This window comes from Petromyzon marinus, chromosome 4, assembly GCF_048934315.1.
Source record: "Petromyzon marinus isolate PM22_M1 ecotype Great Lakes invasive population chromosome 4, UKy_Petmar_22M1.pri1.0, whole genome shotgun sequence".
NCBI classification, from domain to species: Eukaryota; Metazoa; Chordata; class Hyperoartia; order Petromyzontiformes; family Petromyzontidae; genus Petromyzon; species Petromyzon marinus.
Window position 1 is genome coordinate 22040873 of NC_133670.1, and position 16626 is coordinate 22057498.

Below are 16626 nucleotides of genomic sequence, written 5' to 3' on the forward strand. Positions count from 1 at the left end.
TCAAAATAATAGTTTTTTTGTCTTCGGGCATGTCGAATCTACAGGATTCCCATACACCAATCACATACATTATATTATGTATAACACATACTAAACACATTCGCCAATGAAACTGCCTTAAAATAAATAAATATATACAGTGATAGGCGACGTTTTGGACAATAACCCTTCTTCTTAGCATATGCTATGAACGAATGTTGAGGGTTGTTTTTTTACTGTGTGTATCATAGCCAACGTAGTCTTTTCAGCTAACTATTACTATATACTGTAGTACTAAATATGTTTTTTTTATCGACATGCCTAGAAGCTACACCAACACTCACATTATTCTGACCCAAAATATACTCATCCACTCATCCTGTCCTTAATCTAAGTTGTCTTGTGGTTGTTGTTATTTGACTTGCCATCCCACTGGGATTTTTGCACAGAGCGTTGGTGTACGGTGCTTTTTCTGGAAGATTTTTTGCTGTTTTTTCCTGGATTTTTCTGTTTGTGCATAGTCACTTTAAGATGTTTTTCTTGTTCATGTTTTTGTTTTTTGTTTGTTACGGTTGCACCCGATTCAAGAGCCCGATGGCTCACAGGGCTATACCAAATAAATGAAACTGAAACTGCCCTCTGCCTACTCATCCAGTGACACCTTGCCCGAATTGTCATGACTTTCCTCTATCATAGAGTCTGGCGTCATGTTCACTTTGGTGGTTACAGTCCTCAAACTCTCCTTTAACCTCGCATGTGATCATTCCCACTCTCTCGGATAATCCACGTATGCGATATGCTTATCCGCCTTCCACTCATCACTTCTGCTACTCCACCACTCACCCTGTGCACGATTCCCCACTCCAGAAACCCAGCCAAGGTCCTCTATGGACAACTCAAAAACCCGGGGGTGGAATAGCAGTGAGGGAAACGGGGGTTCTAGAGGGCTTGCATCGGGTCACCTTTAAATTCACTTTAGTACAGTCGTGTTTGTGTCCTTGTTGAGACGGAAAGAAGATACTGGAGTAAAAGTACATCGCGTATGCCAAACACAACAAACGTTTGAAAAGCAAAATGCAATGCAATGCGATTCAAACGTTGCGCTCACTACAGTATATAGATATTCAATGTCTTGCTTGGGGCATTAGGTATATAATCTCACCTTGTAATTCTTTATACATCTTGTATAAGGCTACCTCTGCCAGTTTGCCTTTAGGGCATGCCTGCCGTAACTTAAATCATGAGGGTCTTGTTTAAACATGTAGCATTCTTTCTTTTAAAATCACAAGTGATACTTTACCAGAAAGTGTTTAACGTTTACTGAGCATATTGCCGCCTGGCGTTGTACATTATGGTAACCATAATGTAATGGTTCTTTCGGTAAAGTCACGTAGAAGGGAAATAATTTTAAAAAATGAAAATATAAAACAATATCAAGACCTTTTGAATGGTTTGGATTAATCAGGTTACATACCTGTTGGTTTGACAGACAAACTTGCCAGGTTAATAAGCATCCCTCTGCATTGATTTACAAGACAAATTTGTATGTACGTACTACAGTAATGTCTAAACTAACTTTCACATCGCTAACTAGCTTTCACCTAACTATACGGTAGTTTAAAAAATTGGCCTTTAGCTACATAAGCTTAGCAAATAATCAGACATAGGGCAGTGAGTGGGATTGTACAATGTTGGGTTGTGGCATTGTGATTAAAAGGTTGGTCTTATTCTTGGTTCTTTCGGTAAAGTCACGCAGAAGGGAAATAATAAAATAATGAAAATAACACATAATAAAATAAAATTCTTACGACGTTTCGGCCACAACGCAAGCAGCCATCCTCATGCTGCTTGCTGATTGCTTGTGTTGCAGTCGAAACATCACCTGATGATGATTGCTCGTGTTGCAGTCGAAACATCACCTGATGATGATTGCTCGTGTTGCAGTCGAAACGTCGTGAGAATTTTATTGTTTTATCTTTTTTTATTGTTTCCCTTCTACGCGATGACTTTACCGAAAGAACCAACAATATGAATCCCTGCAGTCACGAAAGCTTTAAATCAAAACGTGGAGGATTTCTCCAAGACAGAGGTTCTTTGTAAGCCATCTGGCTACCATGAGATTCGTTCGTGAGGCTATCCACATATACAAGCACTGAGACAATTTAAACCGAGAAGATGGATTCTGGCTTAGCAATCATTGGAAGGATTTTAGAAACCATTTCAGGTCTAAATTGATTGTTCACGCTTACGGTGGCTTTCAGACAGCATACATTAATTTTTCGTCTCCCCCCTCCTCTTTTCAGAACATAGATGGACTCGTCCTTCTAAATAAACTGCCACATCGCTGCGGGTGGCGCTGACGTTTTTATAAATAAATAAATACACCGTTGAAAATAAATAAATGTATGCAAACCGACACACCTGATGACGACCGTTTGTGTTATGGTCGAAACGTCGTGAGAATTTTTATTGTTTTATATATATATTATTATTTTATTGCTTCCCTTCAACGTGACTTTACCGAAAGAGCTAAGAATAAAACGTGGAGGATGTTGGAGGTGGACACGGGGTGGGGCGGGGCGGGGCTGTTGGCAGGGGGGGGTGGGTATGTGTGGGCGGGGGTGCGTCACGTGCTTCGTTTGCGTTGCCATGGCCACCCGAGGACGCTCGCGCGCGCGCGATGACGTCACGGACCCACGTCACCGGTTTTCGAGGCGGCGGCGGCAGCAGCGATGGCGGCGCTAACGCGGCTGCGCGTGAACGCGGCCCTCATGCGGTTCGGCGCCATCGTGCTCACGCGCTTCCCCTTCTGGAACTGCTTCAGCATGCTCATGCTGTTCGCCGAGCGCGCCGACAGCAAGAGGTATATACGCGGGCGGAGCTCCCGAGACGAGCCCCCCCCCCACCCGCCGCCAAGCCCTGAACGCCGCGCGCCGTCCCGTCCGTATTGTTTCAAAGAACAAATTTTACCTCAGGTCTTCGCTCATTTACCAGATTCACATTCCCCTATTGCCGTACAAAAAAAACTGGAGGGAAGGGCCTTTGCTCATTGATGTCCCCAGGGTCTGGAATGCTATTGCCAATAAATTGAAACTTGAATCGCTGCTAATGAGACCTCTCAAAACTGCTCTAGAGGAGTTGTACACCCCTAGCTGCCACTGCTATTCAGTGGCGTAAAATAAAATAAAATGTTTCGCTCCGGATGACGCTGCAAAGTATTATCTGTATTTTGATTTAGCGTGCTGATCTTAAAAGTGCATTGAAAAATGATACTCCGACTGCTGCCCCAGTTGTTGTGGAGTGACTCATGCAGCCAGCTATGGCTCTAGGATTTGGTGTTACATGTTATTTACGTAGTTTATTGTAAAAATTCGGTCACAGTCCCTGTTATCACTGTTACGTTGCAATTATGGCTTTATTTTTTGGTGATTTGGAAAACTTTTTTTGGTTTGGACATGTTTGTTTTGTTGTAGTACGGAGTTAGACTGATGGCCTTAATCTAAGTTTTCTTGTGGTTGTTGTTTGACTTGCATCCCACTGGGATGTTTTGCACACAGCATTGGTGGTACGGTGCTTTTTTCAGGAATATTTTGCTGGTTTTTTTCATGGATTTTCTGTTTGCACAGCCACAGTCACATAGTCACTTTAAAACTATGTGATTTCCTTTTGCTGTACAAAAAAGAGCCGAATGGCTCACAGGGCTATACCAAAATAAATAAACTGAAAACTGAAATATTTAATAGTGTTAATAAGCGCACGAGGCGCTTTTGCAAAGTGTACCTAATGGAGCTTCGAGTGCCCACGCCCGAATGGACTGCCTGCGCGTCCTTTGGCACGCCCCCCCCCTCTCTCGGCTCGCGATTGGTTGGTTGGTGGGTGGTTGTACGTGGCCAGCTCGGATCAGAGGGGTTGTTTTTTTTACCTCTGATTGCCGAGACCCCCTTTTCGTTGATCAACCGGGAGTCAATCCTCTTTTGTTCCCCTAGCGATGGGGACGAACACGATTGTATCGCCCGTTGCCATCTTGTGTCAGCGTCACGGCTTCGTGGTTAATCTCCACAGCAAAGGCTTTCGTAAGTCTGAGCCAAATCTTAACGCTCGTGAGATGTATAACCGGCTGATTAATCACCCCGTCTCTTCTCTAGAAGGTCCATTTATTTTGCCTGTCACTCCGCATGATCATTGGTCATCAGCCCTTATAACAACACGTAATTTTGGTATGCAGGGTTATTGCATTCCTTAAAGGTTATTGGACGCATTTTTGGCAAAGCAATCGGTCATATGTTACGAATCTCGAGGACTTTAATTGAGATCTGTAAGGTTTCCTCAGTTTTCTGGAGACATTGCAGAATTATCAGACTTGCATAGGAGGCATACATAATCTACGGATGTTGACGTAGGTATCTTACACGACTTGTTTATGTATTCTTGGTTCTTTTGGTAAAGTCACGTAGAAGGGAAACAATAAAATAATAATTGGTTATCAATTATGGTGGCTGATTTTTAGGTCATTGTGTTAGTACACAAGGAGCCAAGTATTCATTTGCCACCAATGACAATTATTTTTAGGATGGTTTCCAAAACCTTTTGTCTGGTGTTAAAATTGTACTTTTAAACTTTGAAAGCATTTGTAGAAGTAGGCTATTGCATGCTGGTGACATTACCCAAAATTTTAAGTTTGAAGAGTGTACAAGCAATCATCTTCATTGTATATAATGTATTTCAATGGGAATTTCTTTAAGTAAATGAAGTAGGTTAACCGCCTTAACACAATTGGTAGCCAAACTCAGTATGGCTAGGGTTAGGGTTTTCACCTGTTCTGTCCCATTGCAACTGCACTAATCATCCACTTGGTGTACAATAAAGCGATTTGACCACGTGGAATAACAATGGTTTTCTGTTTTCTTTATCAGGAAGCCAGATCTGACAGTGCCATTGCTCTATGTGGACCTGGGGGTGGCTGTGCTGTGTGCCAGCTTCATGTCATTTGGAGTGAAGCGGCGATGGTTTGCATTGGGGGCTGCGCTGCAGATCGCCTTCAGTGCCTATGCAGCCCACATTAGTGGGCAGGTTCTCTATGGAGAGTGGCTCAAGGTGGGGAAATATGTTAGCATATCACACTCGCCACACATACAGTTGTATATAAAAATCACTGTTTCACATTTAAGTATACTGCGCATATGCTATGTACACAACAGTATAGAACTCTTACTTTTCCCAAATGAACTTTTTGAGGACCCATTTCACTTTTCTAGATTCGGTTAGAGCTCCTTGTAGTGGTGACTGGGTTAGGTTGTTGATTAAAATAATGTATTTTATCATTAAACATTTTAAACATGTAAAGCATAAGCCAGGACACTAGCACTCAACTAAATTTGTCCTCGTCTTGCTTATGTCAAGATTTTAACAGTCGCCTTTACCACGGTTTTTTTGTTGGTAAGAATCCACAGCATTGCCATATAGTTGCGCGTCTATTCAAACTGTCAAGCATTCCAACTCTCACTGGCAACTGTGATCACGACTAATGTGTTCTGAACTAGATGTGGAGCACCTGTTTATTAATTGGGATTCCATACAGTGGCTTAAGCCTTGCATCCATGTATACATTGTGAAATACATTGTCTCACAAAGGGCTTTCACCTAGTTCTGCAAAGAGGAAGTGATTGCTGTACTGTATCCCTATAACTATTCAAATCCTTAATTGAATGGATGTGCACTTAATACTGTTGAGGTACCAAACTTGCTTTATGCCATAACCACACAGATTGGAAGATGAAATTGAATTTACAACGGGCAGTCAAGCTTGGAGAAAATTGCTCTGTAAATAATTTTACACAGATATTTATTTACATTCACAAAATTAAGTGTTTACTTTTTTGCCTCAATGATTTATCAATGGATTTAAATATATGTAAAGCTCATGTACAGCCAACACTGTTGATTGGAATGATGCAAACTTGATTACAGTAACTCAGAACTTTTTTCCTAGTCAGCCTCGTGCAGTTTTTCATTAAATTGATGGTGTGTACCAATATAATCAGTGTATAAATATCCATATTTATTATTGCAACATGTTCATTGCAGAACATATTACCTAGAAAGCCTCGTTATACATATTTTTTTAATGTAAACTTGAATTTTAGAAAGTGTATACATTGTAAGTGACTCTTGCATCAGAATACACACGGCGTGTGTTGAACTTGATGTTATTAAACGGAAAGGTTGTGTTTGCCCTGTGGATTACAGGTAAGGATGTACTCTCGGACAGTGGCGTCAGTGGGAGGTTTCCTGGTGCTGGCCAGTGGTGCTGGGGAGCCTTACCGCCAAAAGGCCCGAGCCAGGTCTCTCCAGACGATAGGCCAAGTCTTCCTTGGTATCTACCTCATCTGCCAGGTGGGAATCTTGCACATGCGAACATTGACACGACCGTTAAGTTTAAACCAATGCTACCAGCTGTGGAGATTTCTTTAAAAGGTCTGTCCTCTGGGAAAACGCATTTAATAATCACATGCAATTTATCGACCGACCATCAGTTTTAAATATGATTTCATTTAAAGTTACCACCAGTACTATAATATGTACAGTAGTCTAATATCTTATGTAATTTCCAGCTATGTGGTTCATGTTGTCAGACGAGAAACCTATGTAGCTTGTTGTGAAATTGCTCCAAGCTAATGAGTTGCCATGCCCGTGGGAAGACAACCAGTTTGTCAGGTCTGTCATAAGCTTCATTTTTATTTATTTTTGTGATAGCTGATGATATTGTTTATATGTGCTAAGGTGCCATCTACCGAACCATTAAACTTAACTTTTATTTCAAACATGATTGCCAAATTACCGTATATGTAAATGTACCTGTCTTTGGTCAATCTACTGCTGGGTTAGCGCTTCCCCATGCCATGCAGGTCATTCGATGATATTTAAACCATGCTGGTCAGTATGGGTTGAAGGAGGGGAACATAGATGTAGGATAATACAGTATGAAAATGTTTTTTTGCGGCACTGGTCAACAAATCGGACAAAAGATTTCTTTAAATGTCAAATGTGCATATTGTGGTGCAGGTGTGCACGTGTAATCTGATACACAAAACAGCCCTTGAGTCATCATGACATGCTCAGTCATACCTGTGGCTTCGAAACCACTGTTACTTCCCTTTGCACACGTTGCATACAGTTCAGTACGATGCATTGCAACTCTAAATATTAGCTTGTATAAGCGGCACAGATTTTAATCTTGCTAATATAAAATTTGACACGTAGACTTTTGCGACCAATATCCATAATGCAGCTTTTTTGGGTTAGATTGCATAAAATATATAAATGTGTCATTAAACCCGCCACCACCCGATACAACCAATTAGTAAGGTTTGTCACATAAACAGAACATGCAAATTCGTTACTCGCATAGCACACCGGTGTGTTGGAGAGCCAAGCCACAACATTTTTAATCTGAGTACGACGTTTCGCCAATAATTACAACTAGCTTCACCAGGCGACAGCCAGAATTTGCATGATCTAACCCAAAAAAAACCTGTATCATGGATACAATTTGGCTTTACCAGATGCTCTCAACCAGAGGTTTCTGGATCCCTAGATGGCTGCAATTTTAAATGAGTGGTCTGTAAAGTAAAATTGTTAGCAGGGGTTTGCAGAGGGCCAAGGTGACTGCAGTCTGAGCAAGGAATGTAATTTCTGTGTTGGATGTCACTAGTATATTGTTTATCACTGCACTGGATCCACAATGTTTGCATTGTGGGCTGTGGTTGCCAACTGCTGTTGTGCCATGCCGTGCATTAATGTAGCATTCACCTCTAATTAATGTTAGATGCGTCAACAAATATGTAACCTTATTTGCAGTACAACCACCGAATAAATAAGTAAATTTAACATACAAACATTTATTCTCAGCATGAAGATAATGAATGGAAATCTACATGTATATAGATGGCAAAGTTACCTTTGACACTTTCGTTGAGGTTCTATTAAATAACTATAAATAGAGATCTAGCTTTCATCAGGGTGTTAGAGAAGTTACACATTTAAGGTGTCTTTGTACATTTGAAAATATTTGACTCTACATTGTATTATATTTTGTAATGCTTTAAATTCATTTAAAATTGTGTTCGTTTGAAAGTCACATTCTTTGAACGTGCATGATTGCACCAAGAAAATATATATAAAACGCTGTGTTCATCTGACTGCAGGGAAGCCATTTCAGTGTTCAAAATCTGAAATTTATGGCTGGGTTCATTAATTGTTCAGAGAATGCCTGAAAGGTAAAGTCTATATAAAGGATCTTTTGACAGTTAACAGCTAAATTATTCATGGAATTGGACTCTCAGATAATTTCCCTTGTCATGATATATTCTGAATACTCTTGTTGAGTGGAACATTTTTCTCTTTTTCTATAATTAAATGCTCAATCTGGATTGAAATCTGACTGATGGATATTTTTTTCAGAAAAATTGTATTATTACACAACCCATTTTTATCATTACTAAAAAAATGGTATGATACCTTAGCCTTGCCCAATTGTCTTCATTATATTGGTGTCATGAATTAAATTACATTTTTATATAAAGATACAAAAAAATTGTCCTACTTCCATATTGAAAATAAGTTCACATTTACTTGGCTTCTGCTGAACTCTTTTATCCATGGAAACACTTTGAAATCTGGCTGGGGTAGCTCATAGGTCTTCAGTGTATTGTGCATGAGGGGTGTAATGTTGCATCGGTTCATAGTGTAATATTTTTGGAGCTCAAGCCACATACAATTGAATCGTGGGCGCACAAACCATTTGGTCTGCCAGTGAGGTTAAACCTATATTTATGCTCAAATTGGACAGGATAGGCAGTAACAAACAGATAACCTGTATTTAATGTATAAGCCAGTTGTCTGGAGTTTTATGGTAACTTACGAAGGTCTATCATATATATTCTTGGTTCTTTCGGTAAAGTCACGTTATATATTTTATTATTTTATTGTTTCCCTTCAACGTGACTTTACCGAAAGAACCAAGAATATGAATCACTGCAGTCACGAAAGCTTTAAATAAAAATCTATCATATATGTTGACTGGCCAGTGCAAATCTGTCCACAAAATACAGGGCAGGTGCAAAGCTTTGAACGTGTGCCCTGGTTACCAGGCAATACGTAGTACCAGGCAATGCATTGTAGATGAATGTGCATTATTATGAGTACGCAGGAATGGCACGGTTAAAACTGATGCACTTGTTAGTGACCCCAAACTGCAATAAACACTTGTCCTTTTGTATCGACACTCTTGTATAGGAACACGTTTCTTGTTAAATATCGCTATGTGTGATCTTTAAATGATACATTCATTCCTATTTAAATACACTTGCATAAATTTGCTTGGGGCTCAAGGAAATACTGTAGGAATAAGGGTGTGTGCCAACAAGAGTTTAATGGATGAAGCTGCTTTACAGTTCAAGATCAGGTTACACAAAGGGCTGTTTCAGCTCTTAGAGATTGCGCTGAACCAGCTGGACTGCTGCTGACAGTGGCAGGTGTATTTTGCAATCGTCTTCCAGTCGTGCGTTATTGTGGCAAGGTGATACAATAAATAAATGGACTACACTGTGCTCAGACTTTATTTGCAGATATCATTTGTGCAAACGCTCCTAATTATCTTACATTTTTCAATAAATTTACTGACCACAATGGCAAACAGGTTTGTGTTAAAATATGTACACATATAGCCATGTTGACAGGTACATTTTACTTACGTAACTTTAGTGAGGTGTGGGAGTTGCCCTGTCGCAAATGTTTAGTATTTTCTTAATCGTGTTATTTCATTGGAGCACTTCCAACTATTCCCGCATAGTATTTTTTATCTGAAGTCTGTAATCAGATATGTAGAGTTTTGGTGAAAAATACACCGTTGTTTGCATATCTGCCTCGTTTCTTTCCACTATAATTATGGTTGAGTGCCTCGCAATGCTGTTGCATTCGTGTTAACTATTGTCATCCTCGTCTCAAACGTTATTTCTTAACCTGGCCAATTTACTCCTCTTTATGTGAAATTATTATCCTCGCACTTGTAGCAGCCACCATTACCAGTCACCTCACTCAAGTGTACTACTGTTGGTTCTAACTTGTTCACATTTACTATATATTTCCCACGTGTAATTTTGCACGTGCTTAGATGTGTGTTTTAACTAATCTAGTAGTTGCTATTAAACATTACATAATTATTGACGTTATTCTTCATTCAGAAATACACCATAAGCCGTACGAATGCAACTGGTCCATAAGTGCACATAACTGTGAATGTAACTGTTAAAATCGCTTTTGTTTCCCCAATGCATTAGTTACAGTCCAAAATCCACACTTAATCATTGGCATTATTTGTCTTCTGCTCTATCACTCTCACCCTGCCCACGTGAAACCCGCGTGCTCTCACTCAGGCCTACTCGCTGCAGTACAGCAAGGAGGACCAGGGAGCTTACCTTGCACACATCGCTGGTGGTGAGCTGGTGCTGCAGGCATTCTTTCTCCTCTACGGTGTCCTGGCGCTGGCCTTCTTGTCTGGGAAATACGTGCGACGTGCTGCCCAGCTACTGGCCATCCTCCTGCCCATTCTCACGCTGCTCACCGACGGGAACCTGTCCTACTGGCACAGTCTGCGCAAAGTGGAATTTTGGCTGCAGCTGCGTCTTGTCGGCCAAAACGTAGCCATCCTAGGTGCCATGTTGCTGCTGGCCACGGATGGATAGGAGACTCAATCACTCCAGCTGCCTCACTCATGTGCCGTCGTGTGATGACAAATATATAATTTAGTTTTCTTGCTGCACATTTACGCTTGTGGCATTAAGTGTGCTAAAAATACATTAAAAGAGACAATCATTGCAAGCCAAAATGTGTTTATGTTACTGTGTTAAATATTTTTTTTAAAGGGAGTGTGTTGACCGTTTTGTACACATATACAGCCTTTTGTCTATCCACTTTCTTTCGAGTGCTTCCCACCACACCATATGGGTCATGGGAGGTTATTTGGCCATGCTTCACCATGCTGATCAATGTGGGTTGGCAAAGGGCGGGAAGCATAGATGAGGGCGCATACAACTACAGTACAACAATGCATTTTTGGTGCACTCCCCTCCGCTGCCCAGAATGTAGTCCCATAATTGACAAGTGGTAGTAGTTGTACAAGCCTTGCTGCCCAAACATAAAAATATATAGTACACTAATATTGTGTGTAATAGGCTATCAGAGCAACCCTGATTAAGGTGACACTTTTGTTTGGATGTATTAGTTGGAATTGATGTTGAGCTTATTGGCCTATACATCTGCCTGCGTGTTCTCATTAACAATTGTGTATATATTTATTTAATTACAAGTTTTGCTTCACCTGGCAAAAAATGCGTGTTCCAGTAATTTCAGAGTTAACCTGCCAGTTTGAATTGTGTTTGGGATTTTTATTTTATTCGTGTTTACAGATATGAAATCCTGGCAATGTTTTTGTTGCAAATTCATATTTAAATGTTTGTTACCCTTTAAGCCATGCTTGTAAATAGGGTTGATTAATAATTTGTATTAGACATTTTTTTTCTAAATTCACATAACACAATGTCTAAATAAAATTATTGCATGCTGATATTTAAAATTAAGCTTAGCAGGAAACAATTGATTGTACAAGCACAACAAAAAAGGCTGTTATACATATACAGTCGGGTGCATGCCAATCCTTGAGAAATGTGTTCATTAAAAATAATTGGTGTTTAAACGAATTAATACTGCAGAAACCTTGACATTGTTTGTACAAATGAGTACAGATCGAAAACAATGACGTTTAAGCATGCTGTAGTTAATTGTGTTGAATGAAATTTGTTTCTTGGAAAGCTTCACATTGTTCTGTCTCCTACTGCCACATATCATTTACACTGTCCCCTACATGTCGAACTTGCACAGCAAAGGATTTCCCAGCAACACTTGAGTGAACAACATCACGGTAAAGCGGTAAACTGGGCATCATACGCACAGTTCCAGCTGTCAGCATTACTCGAGTTGCCACCCCTGTATCATGTTATCGTAGTGAGGCTATTTTATGGCCTCGTCTTCCCTTCACTAATGTTCATGCACTGGCATCACATTAATATCTATCCTGGTTGTCAGGCTTGTCCAATAATGAGGTTTTAGTTTAACTGTTTAAAACATGTATCTTGCCATCAATCGTTTCACTGTGCTACTGTGGTATTACCTGCTTTGACTATAAATGGTATTTGCACACACACATGCAAGAGATCTATAACAAAACACTGGAAATTCCTAATTGTGACTAGCCTCTTGGGTTGATGTGGCTATTTTATTTTAATGAAATATGGAAGACAATTTGTTCACATGCTTTACAAAGGTGTAGAATAATGTAGGTTACCTTTTTGTTTTGCAACCTTTTATGGATCAATCCATTGGGTGTTTTTATGCGATTCAAATTATGGGAATGCAATGAACATTCTTACCATGTCTTGGCTACTGCTGTCAGCTATGATGCAGTTTTAAGTGCTACATAACTTGTAGCATTTAAATGTTTCCTTCACCATTTTTACAGTATGCTCATGACATTTCTACTCATACATTACAATTGCCTGTGTTAATATTATTAAGGAAGCGAGTGATGTACATTTGCTCGAAATTGTTGCGCATGAAATATTTAGTGAATAAAGTTTGTCATTTTTAAGAAATGTGAGCTTTATATTTTATCATCATAATCCATTGTCTATTCACTGCTTATTGAAGGCCTGCCCATGCTGTCAACATCCCTGGCGATATTCTGTTGCCACCATCCCTGCCCATGGATTGATCCCATTGCTCCATCTCTACAGTTGTCATACTATTGAGCACGTTCTCTTTTGACTGCCATTATTATCCTTTATAGTATTGTGCCCTGCCAAAGCCCACTCTCCTTAGACTGTCTTTAATTTGCATACCCTGATCTGGGTGCTACTCTCTCTGTTCTCATTTTAAACACGATCCACGTTCAATAAAACACATTTTTGCTATCTTTTTAAGTTTTTTTCCTCCAATGTATTTTGGCAGTAAACATGCAAATGACTTTTTTTCCTAATATTTTAGCCTAACTTTCCAGCGTTCTTTGTAAAAGTCTTAAATAACTTTGTTATTTATATAAAAAAAATATATATCGCAATGTCATCTACATTTATGTGTATGCCTTTATTGCCACAACCCATTGTTACGAATATAATGGTGCGTTAGTATCACCTCATACCACTCCAGTGACATACCACAGTTATTCACAGCAACATATCTCTTCTGAATATCTTACAGTTGTCAAATAACGTCTTTGCAATACAGTGTTGGCCATGTTAAAAACAATCTCTGTGCCAGTGTTTGCAAAAGCACAATGCTGCATTTTGCAAGTCTTGCACCAAAAGCGTAGGAACGGTTTCAAAGTTGAATGTGTCGTCATCAAATGCAATTGCCCAACAGCCACTACCGCAGTGAATTGCAGTCTGCTTATTAAATGTTGCAATAGCATGACCGCACCTAATTTAATCCTTTGTGGGTAAGTATATGATTTCCGTGAGACCAAAAAGCAATTGAAAACGTATTTTGTGTTGGATATATGTGATATTGTCTGCGTGATAAGTGTATTTACCTGAGTGGTCTAATCCTGAAGGTGTCTTCCTCCACAATTTTCTTTACTTGCAACTTACATCACGTGCAATTGTATCATTTACATAATTCACAACATACAATGACTTGAAAGATCTGTTAAAAACCTTCAGTTTTAAAGTGGCAGGGCTTACATAGCATTGCACCTCCGATTAGGACGGTTGACTACGTACGGTGCGAAAGAAGTTCAACATCTATACATCGCCTTCAGATGCGATTTATCAATTTATAAATGCTGCTCCATATATTTCATCTGCACTGTGGAGGGGGGGGGGGACGATGGCTGTTCTGTTTCGACTTGCTCATCTGTTTTCGACGTTAATTCGTGCAGTCATTTTGAGAATGTTCGCCAGAATGCTTAACTGTAGATGCGGCTCGCGTTGACGGTGCCATTTGGGGGGGAGGAACACGAAACGACGGCACATAGACAGCGCCTAGAAGGAGGATACACACGGAAACTGGCATAGCTATGGAAATAAAACATTACTGAATAAATGGATACGTACTGCTTGCCTACGTTTTTTTTTCCCGTTGCGCTACTCTTTCGACGTCCTTTTAAGTTCGATCGCGTTTTGGTCGCCATGATGTCTGACGTTTTGCTTCACTTGCTTGAGCTTCGTCAGGAACCGAAGAACACACGGCATAACGCAAAAAAACCCCATCAGAGAGCTATTGCATAATACATGACACGTGGTTACAACTTTGGAATGGCCATGTTTTATTTACAAATGCTGTGCCTTGAAGACTCTTGCCATATATTACACTAAGAATCTTGTGGTTTGTTGCAAACAAGAGGCAACATAAGCTAGAATTCACTACAATTTGTTCAAGTATTTACCAACTCCTGAACAAAATTTTGATTTAAAGCTTTCGTGACTGCAGGGATTCATATTCTTGGTTCTTTAGGTAAAGTCACGTAGAAGGGAAACAATATATTTTTTATATTTTTATTATTTTATTGTGTTCCCTTCTACGTGACTTTACCGAAAGAACCAAGAATATGAACTCCTGAACTGTTGCTATTCTAACAAAGGCAAATACAAAGATCCCCCCATATAGCCTTAACATACTGTTAGGGAAAGTGTTGTTCGCTCGTACCTATGAAGGCCAGCACAGCACAGAGGGGTGAGTGACCAGCACCACCCCCAGGCGCTTGTTTCCCCAGTGGAAGACAAAGGTACTCATTTAAGGCTGAGTCGACATAGGGGAGGCCCAGGGCCGGCTCATATAATCGTGACTGGTGTTGGGAGCGGGAACAGAACTCAGGTCGCCAGGTTCGTAACGCAGTGCGCTAACTGTTAGACTACCACTCCCAACTGTTATTCTAATGGACATTGATTCACAAGCAATTTAGTGTTTTCATAATGTATACTGCCATGTTTCATGTCCAGAAACAATTCTATAAGTCAACAAATTGTGCACCCATTGATCATTGGAAACGTGCAATTATATTGGTAAACAAATGTGATGATCATGCAGAGAATTAGCTGTGTAACAAAAAAATTGTTCCTGGGTAGTAAGTGTTATTTCCTAATTGCTTATGCCTCAAAAGTACAGAAAATGGCTATTATTCCCCACAAATTTTGCTTTTGTGTCCTGGTCACAAAAACAAAGTTAATAATCCACTCCGTTAATAACACTGTGTAACAAAATAAAAATGTAGTTCCTGGGTAGTAAGTGTTCTTTCCTAATTGCTTATGCCTCAAAAGTATAGAAAATGGCTATTATTCCACACAAACTTTGCTTTTGTGACCAGGACAGTGATATTTTGAAATGTACCTATTTTCAATGAGAAAACGTGTGCATTTGTGTCTTTCGTTCACATAAAGTACTGGTCACAAAAGCAAAGTTTGTAGGGAATAATAGCCATTTTCTATACTTTTTAGGCGTAAGCAATAAAAAAAAAATGACACTTCGTAACCAGGAACAAAAATTGTGTTACATAGTGAATACTTAGCGATTGTATTTATTTAAATCCGAATACATTTCAAGGCGAAAAAGTAAAACAAAATTATGCTTTATTAGCAACATGTGTCTGGTCAATTTATTATTTTCGCGTATCTCGCTTGACCTTTATCAACATTTATCTCAGCAGGTTTAAAAAAAGGTTTGGAATAGGGACAGTGTTTCAAATGTGCAGAAAAAAAGCATTGCATGGCCAGTGCCTTGTGTAATGGTTTCTGAAAAAATAAATGGTCTGCGATAACAATGAACCTTTTGTGACACAGCAAGCACACTGGGCCTGCCCTCAGCGCTTCGTTGTCAATGGCGAAGGCCATGCAAGTGCACGTATAAAGATGTTGTGTTTTGTTTATATATCACAAAATTGGTATATAATGGCGCTGGGAGACATGTATGTTATTTTGTAGCTGCGTCTAAAATTAATTAAACTCGCTACACTCTAGGAATAGGTTCATACTCCACCTTTAATAAGGGCTGTAAAACATTTTATATTTTGATCATTTATATGTAATTAGAAGTAATTATTTCGTTGTACCTGATTAAAATATTTTTGTTTAAACAAAACAAATTTCAAGTCGAAATGCCACATGAAGATTTTGGCAAAAATTGCTTCAACGCGTTCCTTAGTGACATTCCACAAGTTGCAATGAAGACATTTACACTTTTTTTTTCAATCCAAACTTTAACATTCCCTAGCACACATTAAAAACTGGGCCCCAACCATTTCCACGTTCCCATGGGCAAATGACCATGGGAACGTGGGGGGGGGGGGGAATCCTTGCCCCCCAAGGTCGAACGAGAATTGGGTGGTGGCCTTTCTCCGTCGGTGGCCTTGAGCCAGCGCTGGATGCAAATTGCACATGATAAGTCTCCTCATAACAAATCCACTGTCGGCTATTCATCAAGCGGTGCTCACTTGGGCACTGATCTATCAGCCCAATGATGGTTGGGCTGAGTAAACATCGGCCAAGATTTAAACTCACAATAGCCGTCCATTCTGCCAACTTAAATCTAACCTATCCTGAG

At 39.8% G+C, this 16626-nt stretch overlaps 1 protein-coding gene across 1 annotated transcript; it reads left to right on the forward strand.

Annotated features, from left to right (window-relative positions):
- Positions 1 to 2625: 2625 nt before the first annotated feature.
- TMEM101 (transmembrane protein 101) lies at positions 2626 to 14137 on the forward strand. Its single transcript, XM_032945412.2, has 4 exons — positions 2626 to 2842; positions 4893 to 5073; positions 6226 to 6372; positions 10413 to 14137. Exons 1-4 carry the CDS (start codon positions 2712 to 2714, stop codon positions 10719 to 10721), a joined length of 768 nt encoding a protein of 255 aa, XP_032801303.1. The 5' UTR covers positions 2626 to 2711; the 3' UTR covers positions 10722 to 14137.
- Positions 14138 to 16626: the final 2489 nt, after the last annotated feature.